This window comes from Callorhinchus milii, unplaced genomic scaffold (assembly GCF_018977255.1).
Source record: "Callorhinchus milii isolate IMCB2004 unplaced genomic scaffold, IMCB_Cmil_1.0 Scaffold1, whole genome shotgun sequence".
Taxonomy (NCBI): Eukaryota; Metazoa; Chordata; class Chondrichthyes; order Chimaeriformes; family Callorhinchidae; genus Callorhinchus; species Callorhinchus milii.
In genome coordinates, this window is record NW_024704742.1 from 97,221,803 (window position 1) to 97,237,473 (window position 15,671).

At 39.6% G+C, this 15,671-nt stretch overlaps 1 protein-coding gene across 1 annotated transcript in view; it reads right to left on the reverse strand.

The window, feature by feature from the left end:
* The window catches only part of vps13a (vacuolar protein sorting 13 homolog A), a 124,650-nt gene that overhangs the window by 99,132 nt on the left and 9,847 nt on the right, over positions 1-15,671 (reverse strand). The window contains exons 5-10 of the mRNA XM_007904924.2: positions 15,189-15,290; positions 13,022-13,131; positions 6,965-7,024; positions 6,152-6,205; positions 3,591-3,671; positions 256-313 (exon numbers count right to left, since the gene is read on the reverse strand). Coding sequence (XP_007903115.2) covers positions 256-313; positions 3,591-3,671; positions 6,152-6,205; positions 6,965-7,024; positions 13,022-13,131; positions 15,189-15,290 — 465 coding nt within the window. The remainder of the gene's footprint in view (positions 1-255; positions 314-3,590; positions 3,672-6,151; positions 6,206-6,964; positions 7,025-13,021; positions 13,132-15,188; positions 15,291-15,671) is intronic.

The window sequence follows — 15,671 nt, forward strand, 5'->3', positions numbered from 1 at the left end:
GTCTTCAGCCTTTCTGCCCACACCCTTTGAAACTCCTTTCCACATTCCCTTCGCCTCGCTCCCTCCCTTGCCTCCTTCAAGGCACATCTCAAAACCCTCCTCTTCGATCATGCCTTCTGGCACCCTTCTACCCTCCACCCTCCCCAATCCCAGCTCAGGTCCAAATCCCTGACAGTCCAATGCCTTGGAACATCCTCCCGACGTGAATGGTTATACAAATGCAATTTTGTATTGTATCCTGCTTGTGTGACTTACTGAACTGATAGTTCTCTGGAACAAAGTCTCCAGTTGCAACTCCATCCTTCATGTATTTCTGAAAGAGGTAAAAAATCACCACATGTTAAATGCCAAATTCAATAATCAAATGATGAAAAAGAGTCTGCAAAGGAAGGCTATGATAAATTACTTAACGCAGGTATGGCTTGCTGATTCTTTGAGGGATATTCAACTTCAAAATACTGAAATTCTCAGTTGCACTGGCAAAATTATCCTCAAGGATATTAAAGTTTCACACTTGAAAGTGATCTTGCCCTACATCTTTAGTTACACTGTGAAGCTAATTCTCAGTTCTTTATCCTTAGAAACAATAGGGAGAGATTTTTCAGGCGAGTGAAGCACTAAAACATACTACTCCAAGGTTGGTGGAAACATTGTTGATGACACAAACATTAAATGAAGTGAAACGTGAAGCAACACAGTACAGGTTTTAAAAACAAATGGAAAAAAAACACTAACTCTCTTTAAGATTAAAGTATAGGTACTAAGTTTATTCACAACAAAAATATAAAATGGGCAATGCAATCAACCACAACATATTACAAAATCAAAGGCTATATTTATTAGGTCATTTATCCTTTTAATACTCTTTTAAAGTTTTTTTTAAAAAAGATGTTTTGTTTATCTCCTCAGAATTTTTGCTTCTCAAACAGATTGTGGCATTCCCATCCGTGCCACAAACATATTTTACACATCACAATCTTGAACTCCCAAATAGAAAACTGTGATGAGACGCCACTTAACTGATAGCAAGCAGAATCTCATTTTCCTCAGATTTGCCAATTTACTTGTATGAAATAGTGTTAAGAGGATCTCTCTTTAAAGAATCTATGAGTTTGATTTGATCTATTGAAGCACCTAGATCAGTTATTCCCAGCACCTGAGAGCCTCTAATCCCTGTTTTAAGACTTCCATAGTGCTACTTTCAGCACCTTGGGATGTCAAATATAATTTTGTTGTTGGTCACAAAGATTAATTTACATTGAGTAGAAATGTCACCCAAGTTATCATAGTCATTCTAAAAGATGAAGAGCAGCAAAAAAATCCAGGAAAAAAAGAGAATTCAAATATAGTGTCTTATCCTCTGAAAACAGTCTCCACAAGATATAATACTGTGGATATGTCCACGTTGGTGAGATATTCCAAAATAATAAGTGACAGATGATAACCATACCAAGCTGTAATCTATGACCATGGACAAACAAAGTTGAGAGTTTCGACTAAAATAGAACAAAAGTCAGAGATGATTGCTTTTTCAAAGTGATCGATAGTTAAGACATGTTTGGATCACAATTTTTGATCAGGTTTGGTTAGTTCCAAAGTTACCTCTGTCATGCTATCTAAAGACTCCTGTACATATTCTACTTGATCTGACATTTACAAACTGCCTCAGTGGTGCAGCAATCCTGCCACATCCTTCAGTTGTTGAGGCTGACAGGTCAGGAAGGTGTGCCAATTTGGATGGGGAAATTAGGCAGATATCCACCATAGCTGTTAGTCAGAATATGCTATTCACGATTTAATAAGGATGGAGATAAATGGATCCTTCTGTCAAGATTCACTATTTCATTCTGTTATTTAAAATCTGATCTGGTTGAAACAGATGTATATCAGGGCAGTTTTCATTTCTCGGTGAGATGTTAAGAAGTTCACGTTAATGTTAAGTCATGTTTTTGCATTATTTGGGGTTGCTCGTCTGCTGTTGGAACTGCAAGCTTGAATAAAAATCCATTTTCTTTTAAATTCTGATGTGGTTTGTCAACACGAGCAGCACTGGCCAAAGTTCAAGCAGAAAACAGTCAAGAAAATACATTAAGAGCTGAGCTAAAGAAGCATCTGAATATGACAAGAAGTGAAAACCATACAGGGTGAACCCACATATTTTACGTCTTAACTGTGAAACAGCATGCAGGCCACTGCAGAACTAGGAGGGGAAAAAAAGCAAAATGAAGTCTGAATTTATCAAAAAAAACATACAAAGTTCAGTTGGAAAAAATGGCATCTGGTGCAATGTAAGAATCTTGAACAAAAGACCTTAGCAACCTTAAATGGGTCAATTACCCACTAAAGAAACATTAGTGACCAACTAGTGACTATCCTTCTTGTGGGGAGGTAAGTGGGGGGGGGGATCTCCTTAAAGCTGAACTGGCTTCAAGGTGACATATTTGACAATGGAAAGTCAGAATCAAGCCAATCCTCTGTGGCTTACTCAGCAATCCAGTTCCTGAGAGAGGCTCACAGGACTCAAGGGCATGGCTAATGTCAGGCCAGCCAATCTAGCTCATCACCAAGATTTGGAATGGCAAACCGGTCACTGGAGTTGGGGACATTTCCCATTGAGCTCTTGGTAACCCTGCAAGCAAAAGCCCTATTGGGTAGGGTGGTCCAGCTGGACAAGTAGCTCCTCCCTACGTGAAAGGTGCTATACAAATTTAATCTTGTTGTTGTTGTTCTTGCCAGACAGTGTTTTCAACTACAATGTGATAAATTCAGACCTTCCTTTGCTGCACATGTTTAGCTGGTTACATTCCAGCAGTACCCCAATGCACTCTGGGCGTTCCCAAGAGCCAACCTATATCTATTACTCTCTGGAATTATGTAAGAAAGATGTGTCCCTCCAGGAGAGAGCACATTCCATTTCAACAAATATCTCTGGAATTTACATGTATAAGTGCAATGTATGAAACTGTTTTTGGATTTATCTTAAGCATGTTTTCTGGAAGAATATGATCAAATGATTTGAAGTGCCCTTTTCATCAAACCCTCTCGTGGGATTCGAATAAAGCAGAAGCTTCCTTGAAGTGTTTACATGAAAGAACTATCAGTGATGAAGATGCTCTCATTAACAGAAGCAAAAATGACATCTGGCCAAGCAACTCAGAATTAAACTTTGGTTCTTGTTGTGAATCCCATTTACCAAGATCGTATATTATGTACATCAGTCTTGCTACCAGAACATAATTTTTGCTTCCGTTTTTCCAACTTGCACATTTGAAATTCATTGTCTCAGCTTGTGATATGTACCAATAACCATCACTAATGCAACATTAGAACAAATAAAGTAACGGCTTTGGTTGCAAACCTAGTTTAGGGAAGCACAACAATAGCGGCATGAGATCTCTTGTAAAAGAGCACAAGTTCTGGAGGGTTAGATTATGTTCCTTGTATTGCTTGGTGGTTAAACATATTCCACCTCTTGAAGGATATATACCTGCTGTAAAAGAGGGTCAAATTTAGCCTCAAAATTAAAGAATTATTCAGTGATTATTTACACCTAACAGCAAATTACATTTGGTACAAAGAAGTGAACTTACCAAGGCCTCTTTTGAATTGTGTTTGGAATACATCACTGTGTTGACATTCCAGTAGGCACAGAGGCTGTCCAATCGGATAAGCTTAAAAAAAGGGAGAAGATTCTTCATTCACGTATCAAAAAATGTCTGCCTGGGTCAACTGGTAGCACTCTCACCACTGGGCAGAAGATTGTGGGTTCATGTCCTACAACAGGACTTGAGCTCACTGGCTGACAAATGTAGTGTTGGGAAAGCACTATGTTGTTGGAGGTGCAATCCTTTGGGTGAAACATTAAAACACATTCTCCTCACCTCCCTTGCTTCTTTTAACAACTATTTTAAATTGGTGCCCTCGGGTTACCGACCTACCCGCCAATGGAAATAGTTTCCCCTTGTTCACCCTATCAAGCCCCTCATAATTTTGAAAACTTCTATTAAGTCTCCTCTTAACCTTCTCTACTCCAAGGAGAATAATCCTAGCTTCTCTAGTCTCTCCTGATAACTGAAGTCCCTCATTCCTGGTACCATCCTACTGAATCTGCTTTGCACCCTCTCCAATGCCTTGATATGCTTCCTAAAGTGAGGTGCCCAAAACTGAACACAGTACTCTAGCTGAGGCCTAACCAGTGTTTTATAAAGGTTCATCATAACTTCCTGACTTTTGTATTCTATGCCTCTATTTATAAAGCCTTAATATCCCGTATGCTTTTTTAACAGCTTTATCTACCTGTCCTACCACCTTCAAAGATTTACTTACATGAACCCCCAGGTCTCTCTCTTCCTTCACCCCCTTTAAGATTGTACCATCAGTTTATATTCCTCATTCTTCCTCCCAAAATGCATCACTTTGCATTTCTCCACATTAAACTTCATCTGCCACGTGTCTGCCCATTTTACCAGTCTGTCTATGTCCTCTTGCAGTCTGCTGCTATCCTCCTCACTGTTTACTACTTTTCCTAGCTTAGCCTTATCTGCAAACTTGGAAATTGTACTCTTTATACCCAAGTCTAGGACATTTATATAGATCAAAAATAGCAGTGGTCCCAATATCGACCCCTGGGGGACACCACTGCACACTTCCCTCCAGTCAGAAAAACAACCGTTCACCACCACTCTCTGCTTTCTGTCTCCCAGCCAGTTCTGTATCCATGCTGCCACTGTCCCTTTAATACAGTGGGCTTCTATTTTGCTTACAAATCTTTTATGTGGCACTTTATCAAACGCCTTTTGAAAATCCATATAAACTACATCAACTGCACTACCTTCATCCACCCTCTCCGTTACTTTATCAAAAAGCTCAATCGGGTTTGTTAGATACGATTTGCCTTTAACAAATCCGTGTTGGCTGTCCTTAGAAAAATATGGGTTAATTAAGTGAAAATGTATTTTGTCCTGGATTACAGTCTTTGGAGGTTTCCCCACTACTGATATTAGACTTGACTGGCCTGTAGTTCCTGGGTTTATCCTTCTGCCCCTTTTTGTACAGGGGAGTAACATTTGCAACCCTCCAGTGTTCTGGCACCATAAACTACATCAACTGCACTACCTTCATCCACCCTCTCCTTTACTTCATTAAAAAAACTTTATCAGGTTTATTGGACATGATTGGCCTTTAACAAATTTGTGTTGGCTGTCCTTTATTAACCCATATTTTTCTAAGTGAAAATTTATTTTGTCCCGGATTATAGTCTCTAAAAGTTTCCCCACTACTGACATTAGGCTGACTGGCCTATAGTTCCACGGTTTATTTTTCTGCCCCTTTTTGTACAGGTGAGTAACATTTACAACCCCCCAGTCATTTGGCACCACCCCAGTGTCCAAAGATTGAAAGTTGTGGCCACAGCCTCCAATATTTCCACCCTTTGTGGGATACATCCGTCTGGACCGGGTGACATATCTACCTTGAGCACCGACAATCTTTTTAGTACCTTCTCTGTTTATTCTTATCCAATTTGTATTTGTTCTGACCCCGAACTATCTCTACCTTGAAGGCTTCTTATTGCTCATTAGCTATTTTACCTGCCATTCTTTCTTTCCAGTCCACCTTAGCTAGACCCCTTTTTATCACTGAAATTAGCCCTCTTCCAGTTGAGTATCTTCACCTTTGATTGCTCCTTGTCCCTTTCCATCTTCTTTGACCATGCCTTCGGTCATCCTCTCACCTCCACCCCCCTTGACCGCCACCCCTCAGCTCCAATCCCCAGGACGAGTGTAAACCCTTGACTGTCCAGTGCTTTGGGATGTCCCCCTGAAGTGAAAGGTGCTATATAAATACCCTTTTTTGTTGTTGTTGTAGTAAATTAGTCATTCACTTCAGGCTGTTTATGGAACATTGTTGTCCACAAATTGGCTGTAACATTCACCTCCAGATACAGTCACTGCACTTTATATAAATTTTGAGGTATGCTTTGCAACACTGACTTAACAGGCATTAGATCAATGCAATGATTTTTATATCATTACTATGTGAAAGGGTCAATTACTCCATGGCCATTTGTGGGACATGCAAATAGTCAATATCAAATGCCAGGATTATCAAGTTTCGAATTCTAATGCTACAAACTGTTACTATTACTATTTACCTTATGGACAAGGTGTGAACAGTCATCAACTAGGCATGGAATCACGTCTGTTGTCTGTAAAACAATATTAAGAAATTGAGTGCAACAGTTGTTTCTAATGGTATCTGTATCCTCCTTCAATATAACCTCCTACAAGTCCTGCCTCAAAACCCTCCTCTTCAACCATGCCATCGGTCACACCCCTTCCCCTCCCTCCCTTCTCCTTCGCTGGCCCCAGCTCGGGTCTGAAATGCTGTACACTGTCCAGCGCCTTGGGATGTCCTCCCGACGTGAAAGGCACTATATAAGTGTAATCTTGTTGTTGTTGTATCATCTGTCATACAGATAACCAAACATCTGAGATACTTTCACAATTGAGATCAGGATTCCATCCCACAGATCCTCCACTTCAACCATGCCTTTGGCCTCCCGCCTACCCTCCACACCTCCTGATCCCAAACCCCTGCTTGGGTCCAAATCCTTGAATGTCCAGCGACTTGGGACTTCTTCCTGATGTGAAAGGCGCTGCACAAATGTAATTTGTTGTTGTTGCTGTTGTAATATTTCAGATTGGAATTTGAATCTGTGACCTACTGATTTGCTCGGTTTAGTGTCCAGTGGCAGTGCCTTTATCCATTAGGCCATTGAGGAAGTCCAGGCTAAAGTTATTATTGTAAAATCAATGTTGATGTGGTCAGCAATGAGTCCTGCTGTCTCACCATTTATTTAGCACACAGTAACTATTTATTCAGTGAACTTATATCACAAACGTACAACACAAAAATAAAAATGAATCATAAGGGTGCAAGGTTTAAAACTTTAAACTCATAATACCTGCAGACTCAGATTCTGAAGTGACACTCCAAACGATAGTGGACAGTTTTCATTTGTGATCTGTAAATAAAAAATCCAAACTACTCAAAAGCAGGTTTTTATGAACAATGAACATGATAGAAATGACATAATCTTAGTATTTACTTTTATATTGACACACATTATTCTGTTTTTTTCCCCAGAACTCCCAAACTGGAGGTAATTTTGTAAAAAAAAATCAAGAGTTAAGAAGAAAATCAATAAATGCTGGAAATATTAAAAAGGAATGAAAATCTTTTTTAAAATTGTCTCCTCAGCTATACCATATTAACATCACTTCATCATTTGTTAAAATGAATACCCTTCTATTCCACTATTCTTTAAATATTTTCAACTTTTCAAAATGTATTTTTGTTATTTGCTCATCATCTCCAGCAAGTAGATTTTATAAACATAAAAGCCCACATGCCCTCTGACAAATGCTGTATCATCATTCAGTTCTAATCCTCCTACAACAATCTTGCAAAATGAAACTCCAAAAACACACCGATAATTATATCTAATCAAAGTCCAAATAATGGCAAATTTGAATCATATTGCAAAATCTGGATAACGTTTCTATTATTACAATACTGACAATTCTAAGTCATTCAAGAAGTAAGGTGTCAGCCTGGCTCAGTTGGTAGCATTTTTGCCTCTGAGTCAGAAGGTGTGGGTTCACATCAGTCCTCAACATCCATATAGTCTATGCTGACACCAATGCAATGCTGGGGGTGTGCTACATTGCCAGAAGTACTTTCCTTCGGATGAGACTTTAAACTGAGCTCTCATTTGTCTGTCCAGGTGACATTAAAGATCCCAAGGGACTATTCAAAAAGAAAAGGGAAATTCTCCCAGCGTCCTGGTCAACAATCTCCCCAAATAAAATTGGTCATTCACTCCATGACGGTTTGTGAGATACTGTTGTACACAAATTGGTTTCAGTGTTCACCCACAAACTACATACAGTCACAGCAATTTCTATATATACACTGTGAAATGTCTTGATTATGTTAGAAACACAATTATCAAACACAAGACTTATTATTACTCAACCTTGTGGAATATGTGTAACATTGCAAGGAAGAAAAAGGAATTAAGCTTCCCTACAGGAATCAAATTTTGACTAAAACATTTTACTTTTGCCCTTTCAAAAAAGAAAATAAGAAAACACTAACATAAAATCTGCTCATTTATCTCGGAAGTTGCTAGCCCATCCATTCAAATTATTGTCCCAAGAGGAAGGATTTAAATTAAGTGTGATTTTTTTAAAGCTTCAGGGTATCAAGTTACCAATTATCAAATAACTAGCACGTGGTAATCATCAAACATCGCCTAGATCATGAAAATATACTGCCTTGACGGTTTAAAGATAATGTTGCTACAATAAGGAGATAAAGGAGAAGATTTGCGAGAGCCTCACTTGAGCAGAGAGCCCAGCAGCGTGAGGAGGGAACTGAGTGAGGTGGAACAAAGTGAGAATTCTGTAAAGGAATGGGAATTCAATGCAGAGGGGAAAGAGGTGCATAATCATAAAATATATATAGTATATTAAGATAATATAAAACATGTCTGGAAATATGGCAAAGCAGCTGAGACCAGTTGCATGCACAATATGTGCCATGTGGGAACTCCAGGATGGTTTGTGTGCCCTGGACAGACACATGTGTAGGAAGTGTAGGAAGTGCCTCCAGCCGCTTGAGCTCAGAGTTTCTGAGCTTGAGGAGAGGCTGGTGTCACAACATAGCATACGGGAGGCTGAAGAGTTCATGGACCTCTGCCAACTTCTCCTCCCTCCTCTCTTCCCTTAACTTCTCCCTCCTCATCCACTCCCCCACAGATGACAGTGGCCACCCCGTTGACCTGGTGATCACCCGAAGCCTCACCGTCTTGGACAGCACCATCGTCGATAAATAATAATAAACCTTGCATTTGATATAGCGCTTTTCACGTCTTCTTGACGTCCCAAAGCGCTTCACAGAATATATAATAATAATAATCCTTGCATTTGATATTGCGCTTTTCACGTCGGGAGGACGTCCCAAAGCGCTTCACAGAACACACACTGTAAAGTGAATTGACTGTATATTTGTGGGCGAACGCGGCAGCCAATTGCGCACAGCAATGTCCCACAAACAGTCATGGATTTAAAATGACCAATTTATTATTGTTTTTTTTGGAGGGATTATTATTAGGCGTGTGGAGATAAAGCCATCTCGGACCACCACTTTATCTCCCTCAACACCTCAGTATCCCTTCCCCTTTCCCAACCCTCCACCATTACATACCGTTCATGGAAAAAACTTTCCTCCCTCTCCACTGCCCTGGAGTCATTTGAACTCCTACACCTCTGGCTCTTACTGATCGATCTCTCCTCCTCACTCTACTTTCTCCACAACTTCCTTTCCTCCATTCTGGACTCCCTTGCCCCCCTCACCTCCCGGACTGTCTCATACTCCCGCAAGTCCCCCGGTACACCAGTGCAAGCTGCTGAACGCGCCTGGACCAAATCCAAACTAACGGTCCAAACTAACTGGATTAGACGGGGGAGAAATGCAGAATAAACCTATAAGATCATCAAAGGGCATGATAGAGTAGATAGTGGGAGATTGTTTCCCCTGGTTGGAGAAACTAAAACCAGGGGTCACAACCTTAAAATCAGAGGCCAGCCCTTTCGCACTGAGTTGAGGAAGAACTTCTTCACTCAAAGGGTGGTTAATGTATGGAACTCACTACCCCAAAGGGCTGTTGACGCTCAGTCCTTGAACATGTTCAAGAGTAAGAGAGATAGATTTCTTATTGCAAAAGGTATTAAGGGATATGGGGATAAGGCCGGGTTAGGGTATTAGCTGGAGTTAGATTAGAAGATCAGCCATGATTGAATGGCGGGGCAGACTCGAAGGGCCGAATGGCCTACTCCTGCTCCTACATGTTATGTTATGTTAAACTAAGTCGATCTTGGAGTGCATGTGCGTAAACGCATGGAGTGTGACAAATAAGATTGGTGAGCTGCAGCCTCAAGTTGCCACATGGGTTTATGATGTAGGGGCAATAACAGAGACCTGGCTCACACAAGGGCAGGAATAGGAGCTGAATATTCTGGCTACAATGTATTCAGGCGAGATAGAGAATGAAAAAAATGGAGGGTTGGGGGTGGCAATATTAAAGACTTGGTTACGGCCCTGGAACAGAATCTATTTGGTTAGTGTTAAGAAGCAGAAAATGAGCTCTTACTATGTTAGGTGTATACTATAGACCACAAAATAGTGGGAAGTAGATAGACGAGCAAATCTGCAAGCAGATTTCAGAAAGATGCAAAACCAATAGAGTAGTGATAATGGAGGACTTCAATTATCCTAAACTGGCATAATAACAATGTAAAGGGAAAGGAAGGGGGAGGATTCCTAAAATGTGTACAGGATAACTTTCTGGATCAATATGTTTCCAGCCCAATGAGGAAGGAGGCAGTGCTGGATCTTGTTCTGGGGAATGAAGTAAGTTAAGTGGAGCAGGTTTCAATAGGAGAATATCTGTCTGGACAACAGTGATCACAACATCATTAGGTTTAGAGTACTTATGGAAAGGGACAAGGTACAGTCAAAGGTGAAGATATTTAACTGGAAGAGGGATAATTTCAGTGAGTTAAAAAGGGACCTAGCCAAGGTGGACTGAAAGAAAGATTGGCAGGTAAAACAGCTATCGAGTAAGGAGATAGTTCGGGAACAGAACAAGTGTACGGCATCCAAACCACTCTGGATGAATAAGGAAATTGGGATTAAAACAGAAAAAGGAGGCTCATGATAAGTGTCATATCCAAAATACAAAATATAATCAAATAGAATATAGAAAGTACAGAGGAGAACTGAAAAAGGAAATCAGAGGGGCAAAGAGTATGTTTGAGAAAAGATTAGCAGGTAACACAAAAGGGAACCCTAAGGTATTTTAAAGCATATAAAGAATAAAAGGTTAGCCAAAGGTAGGGCGGGTCTAATTAGGGACCAAAGAGGAAATCTTCTTGTGGAGGCAAAGGGTATGGCTGATGTACTGAATGAGTACTTTGCATCTGTCTTCACAAAAGAAGAGGGTGCAGTCAAGGCCACAGTATCAGAGGAGCGTGTAGAGAAATTGGAAAACATAAGACTAAACCGAGAGGAGGTACTAAAAAGGTTGTCGGCGCTCAAGGTAGATAGGTCACCAGTCCAAATGAGATTCATCCTAAGTTACTGAGGGAAGTAAGGGTGGAAATAATGGAGGTTCTGGCCACAATCTTTCAATCATTCTTGGATACCGGGGTGGTGCCAGAGCACTGGAGGGTTGCAAATGTTACTCCCCTGTACAAAAAGGGGCAGAAGGATAAACCCAGGAACTACAGGCCAGTCAAGCCTAATATCAGTAGTGGGGAAACCTCCAAAGACTGTAATCCAGGACAAAATACATTTTCACTTAATTAACCCATATTTTTCTAAGGACAGCCAACACGGATTTGTTAAAGGCAAATCGTATCTAACAAACCCGATTGAGCTTTTTGATAAAGTAACGGAGAGGGTGGATGAAGGTAGTGCAGTTGATGTAGTTTATATGGATTTTCAAAAGGCGTTTGATAAAGTGCCACATAAAAGATTTGTAAGCAAAATAGAAGCCCACTGTATTAAAGGGACAGTGGCAGCATGGATACAGAACTGGCTGGGAGACAGAAAGCAGAGAGTGGTGGTGAACGGTTGTTTTTCTGACTGGAGGGAAGTGTGCAGTGGTGTCCCCCAGGGGTCGGTATTGGGACCACTGCTATTTTTGATCTATATAAATGTCCTAGACTTGGGTATAAAGAGTACAATTTCCAAGTTTGCAGATAAGGCTAAGCTAGGAAAAGTAGTAAACAGTGAGGAGGATAGCAGCAGACTGCAAGAGGACATAGACAGACTGGTAAAATGGGCAGACACGTGGCAGATGAAGTTTAATGTGGAGAAATGCAAAGTGATGCATTTTGGGAGGAAGAATGAGGAATATAAACTGATGGTACAATCTTAAAGGGGGTGAAGGAAGAGAGAGACCTGGGGGTTCATGTAAGTAAATCTTTGAAGGTGGTAGGACAGGTAGATAAAGCTGTTAAAAAACATACGGGATATTAAAGCTTTATAAATAGAGGCATAGAATACAAAAGTCAGGAAGTTATGATGAACCTTTATAAAACACTGGTTAGGCCTCAGCTAGAGTACTGTGTTCAGTTTTGGGCACCTCACTTTAGGAAGGATATCACGGCATTGGAGAGGAGATTTACTAGGATAGTACCAGGACTGAGGGACTTCAGTTATCAGGGGAGGCTAGAGAAGCTAGGATTATTCTCCTTGGAGGAGAGAAAGTTAAGTGGAGACTCAATAGAAGTATTCAAAATTAGGAGGGGATTCGATAGGGTGAACAAGGAGAAACTATTTCCACTGGTGGGTGGGTTGGTAACCCGAGGACGCTGATTTAAAATAGTTGCTAAAAGAAACAGAAGGGAGGTGAGGAGAATTTTTTTTTTTTTTTTTTTTTTTACAGAGAGTTGTTCGGATCTGAAATGCATTGTCTGAAAGGATGGAGAAAGCCGACTTGATAATAGCTTTTAAGAGAGAAGTAGATAATTATTTGGGGAGGACAAGTTTGCTGGGCTATGGGGAGAGAGCGAGTTAGTGGGATTGATTTGGATAGCTCTTCTCAAAAAGCTGGTAGAGACACGATGGGCCGAATGGCCTCCTTCTGCGCTGTACAATTCTATGATAAGTAATTGTATTTTCTATTTCCCCATACCCTTTTAAGTATTGGAATAAAAAGTTTTATTTCTACATCAGATTCAGAGTTCTGAACAAAGTATTTTTTTAGAAATAAATTTAAAATGCAAATAAGTCAAAATTTTAGGAGCAAATCATGTGACTTTTACCAACAAAGTTTCAGCAAAATATTTGCCTCAGAACATATCAAAGTGAACATTTGCAATAATGTTCAAAACACCCAAAAATATACATTTTGTTTAAACACAATCTATAAAAGAAATTAAATACTCACGTTATCTTCATAACGAATATGGATGTTGGTAATTTGAACCTGCAAATTCTTAATAACCTGAGTAACCAACTTTTCAACAAACGTGTCTTGCTTTTCTTCTTTTGGTTTCCCTGAAAAGGAAAGGATTTAATAATGGTAAAAATCACACTACCACATGTCATCTTGCTTCATCATGAAGCACTGCAACATGAAAAATTAAACAACCATTATCTTAAACTTGGTGGTGGTGGTGGGGGAAGGAGAGAGACCAAATGTGCATTTGCTAGCCCTTAAAAGCGACAGGGGTCCAGTTAAAGTAGCTTCCACTGCATTAGAAAAGGCTTACAGATCTGAACTTGTACTCATCAGNAAAAAAATGAGGCAAGGAATACAACACACAAGTTATTTCAGACATAGATGATTTGGATTTGAACAAGATGACAAGTATATACCCAGAGACTTGGTGAAAATTTTGTGTGCAGAAAAGGATGTCAATTTGAAATTACGTAATGTGGGAACAGATGAATATTGGGGAATCGAGAAATAAATATGCATACTTTTCACCAAAATACAGAAAATACAATATATTATCTATTGATGAAGGACTCAATACGAATGTGGAACTAAAGCAATATCTAGTGTCCAGAGACGACAATGGTTATTTTCTGAGTAAAAATTAAGGTTGAAAACACTAAGAAGCCTTTTTAAAAAACTGAGGGGGTAAATTTCACCCAAGTCTAGACTTACTCTAATTTTAGAGCATCTAGAATTTGGCAAATAGTTCAATTCAGTCTTAACTTTAACATCAATTTTCTCTAGTTCTTATAAAGACTTAGAGAAAACCAAAATTAAGGATAAATTTAAGAATGCTAAAAGATTTGGTCTAGACCCAGGTGGACAATCTCCCTGTAATATTTTGGCAAGATATCTTTGAGGGTATGAAGAATAAAATATGAGTTTAAAGTGGGAGATGATATTAAAAGTAAAGGATATGGAAGGAAATTGGAAAGGTTCAGGTGAGAAGTACACCCTGTTTGCCTGTTCAGGTAGACACTAAAGAATTTCTCCTAGTGCCAGTAACAAAAATCAGTCAGAGAAAAAAAAATTCCATTTACTTTGTGGCTGTTTGTGGAACACTACTGTGCACAAATTGGCTGCCATGTTCCCAAAATACAGTCACTACACTCTACAGAAAACTCTCAAGATGTTTTGAGATGTTCTCATGTGATACGACAGCAAATGCAAGGATTAATATTATTATAGGTTTTAAATAAATGTTTTAATATGCAAAATAAATTTATCCCTGAAATAAATTGTGGGGAAACAAAGAAACATTGCCGATCACCAAGAAAGTTACGGAAGCTTTGTATTATATTCCCGATTTACCATTAATATTCTGCTTTATAAAATATACACCATGTGCTGACATTTACAAGTGAAAGCATAAAACGGTTTTATGGTGCTGGAAGAGATATACTTCATTTCTAATGGGCTTAATCAAAACTCCACCTTCCATATCCTCACTCCACCAAACTCTGCTTACCAATCATCCTAACTCTCACCAAGCTCTATTGGCTCTCAGTCTTCAAACATATAGACTTCAAGGTCCTCACTCATATATAATTTCCTTCATGCCCTCTTCTCTCTGATCTGCTTTTACCTCGCACCCCCCCACCCTCCCACTCAGCTACATAAGCCTGGGGCCCTTTGTGCCAGCGTGGCCGAGCCTTCAGTACTTCAATTCCAGGCAGGGCGAAACCTTGAGCAAGTTTCCTTACTCCACACGCCTAATAATCACTCCAAAACCAAAAAAAATAATAAATTGGTCATTTTCAATCTACGACTGTTTGTGGGACATTGCTGTGCGCAAATTGCTGCCGCATTCGCCCACAAAGATACAGTCAATTTACTTTACAGTGTGTTCCGTGAAGTACTTTCCTGACGTGAAAAGCGCTATATCAAATGCAAGGATTATTATTATTATAGTAACTATGCCTCTATTCCTGCCTCTATCCTTCTTGCTTGCTCCTCTGTCTTTAAAATCCTATCTTCAAATCTACCTCTTCTGCGCCTGTAGTAACCTCACCACTTCTCCCTTGCTTGGCATCCAATCCAGTCATTGTGAAGCACTCAGATGTTTTCCTACGTGAATAGTGTTATATAAATGCAAGTTGTTTGTGTACTTTACCTTTGTCAGCAACCTTTTGCTTTGCTTCTTCAATTCTCTTTAATTCCCTTTGTTTGAGTTCGTGAAGCTGCCGTCTTTCTTTCTCTGCATCATATGTTATACCTGGAACATGCAATTCAAATATAGTATTATACAATTCCAATATTATTTAAGTCAATTTATCAAGCACATTTTTAAAAAAATATATATCTATTCTTTCAACTGGCTTAATAGATGAAATTCAGAAACAAACTTCAATTAGACGAATAGTTGCTTTTCCTCGTACTTATTCATTTGGGCAAGTGATGAGTGGAAAACAAAAACAGGAGTTAACTTAGATTTCATTCAAACTTTTTCTTGGTTTGGAAATCATAGTATAGATCAATTGCCTAAGACTTATTCTGGTCCCCACATTATAGAAGGGATGTGGAGGCACTGGAGAGGGTGCAAAGGAGATTCACAAGGATGATCCCAGAACTGAAGGGTTATACCTATCAGGAAAGG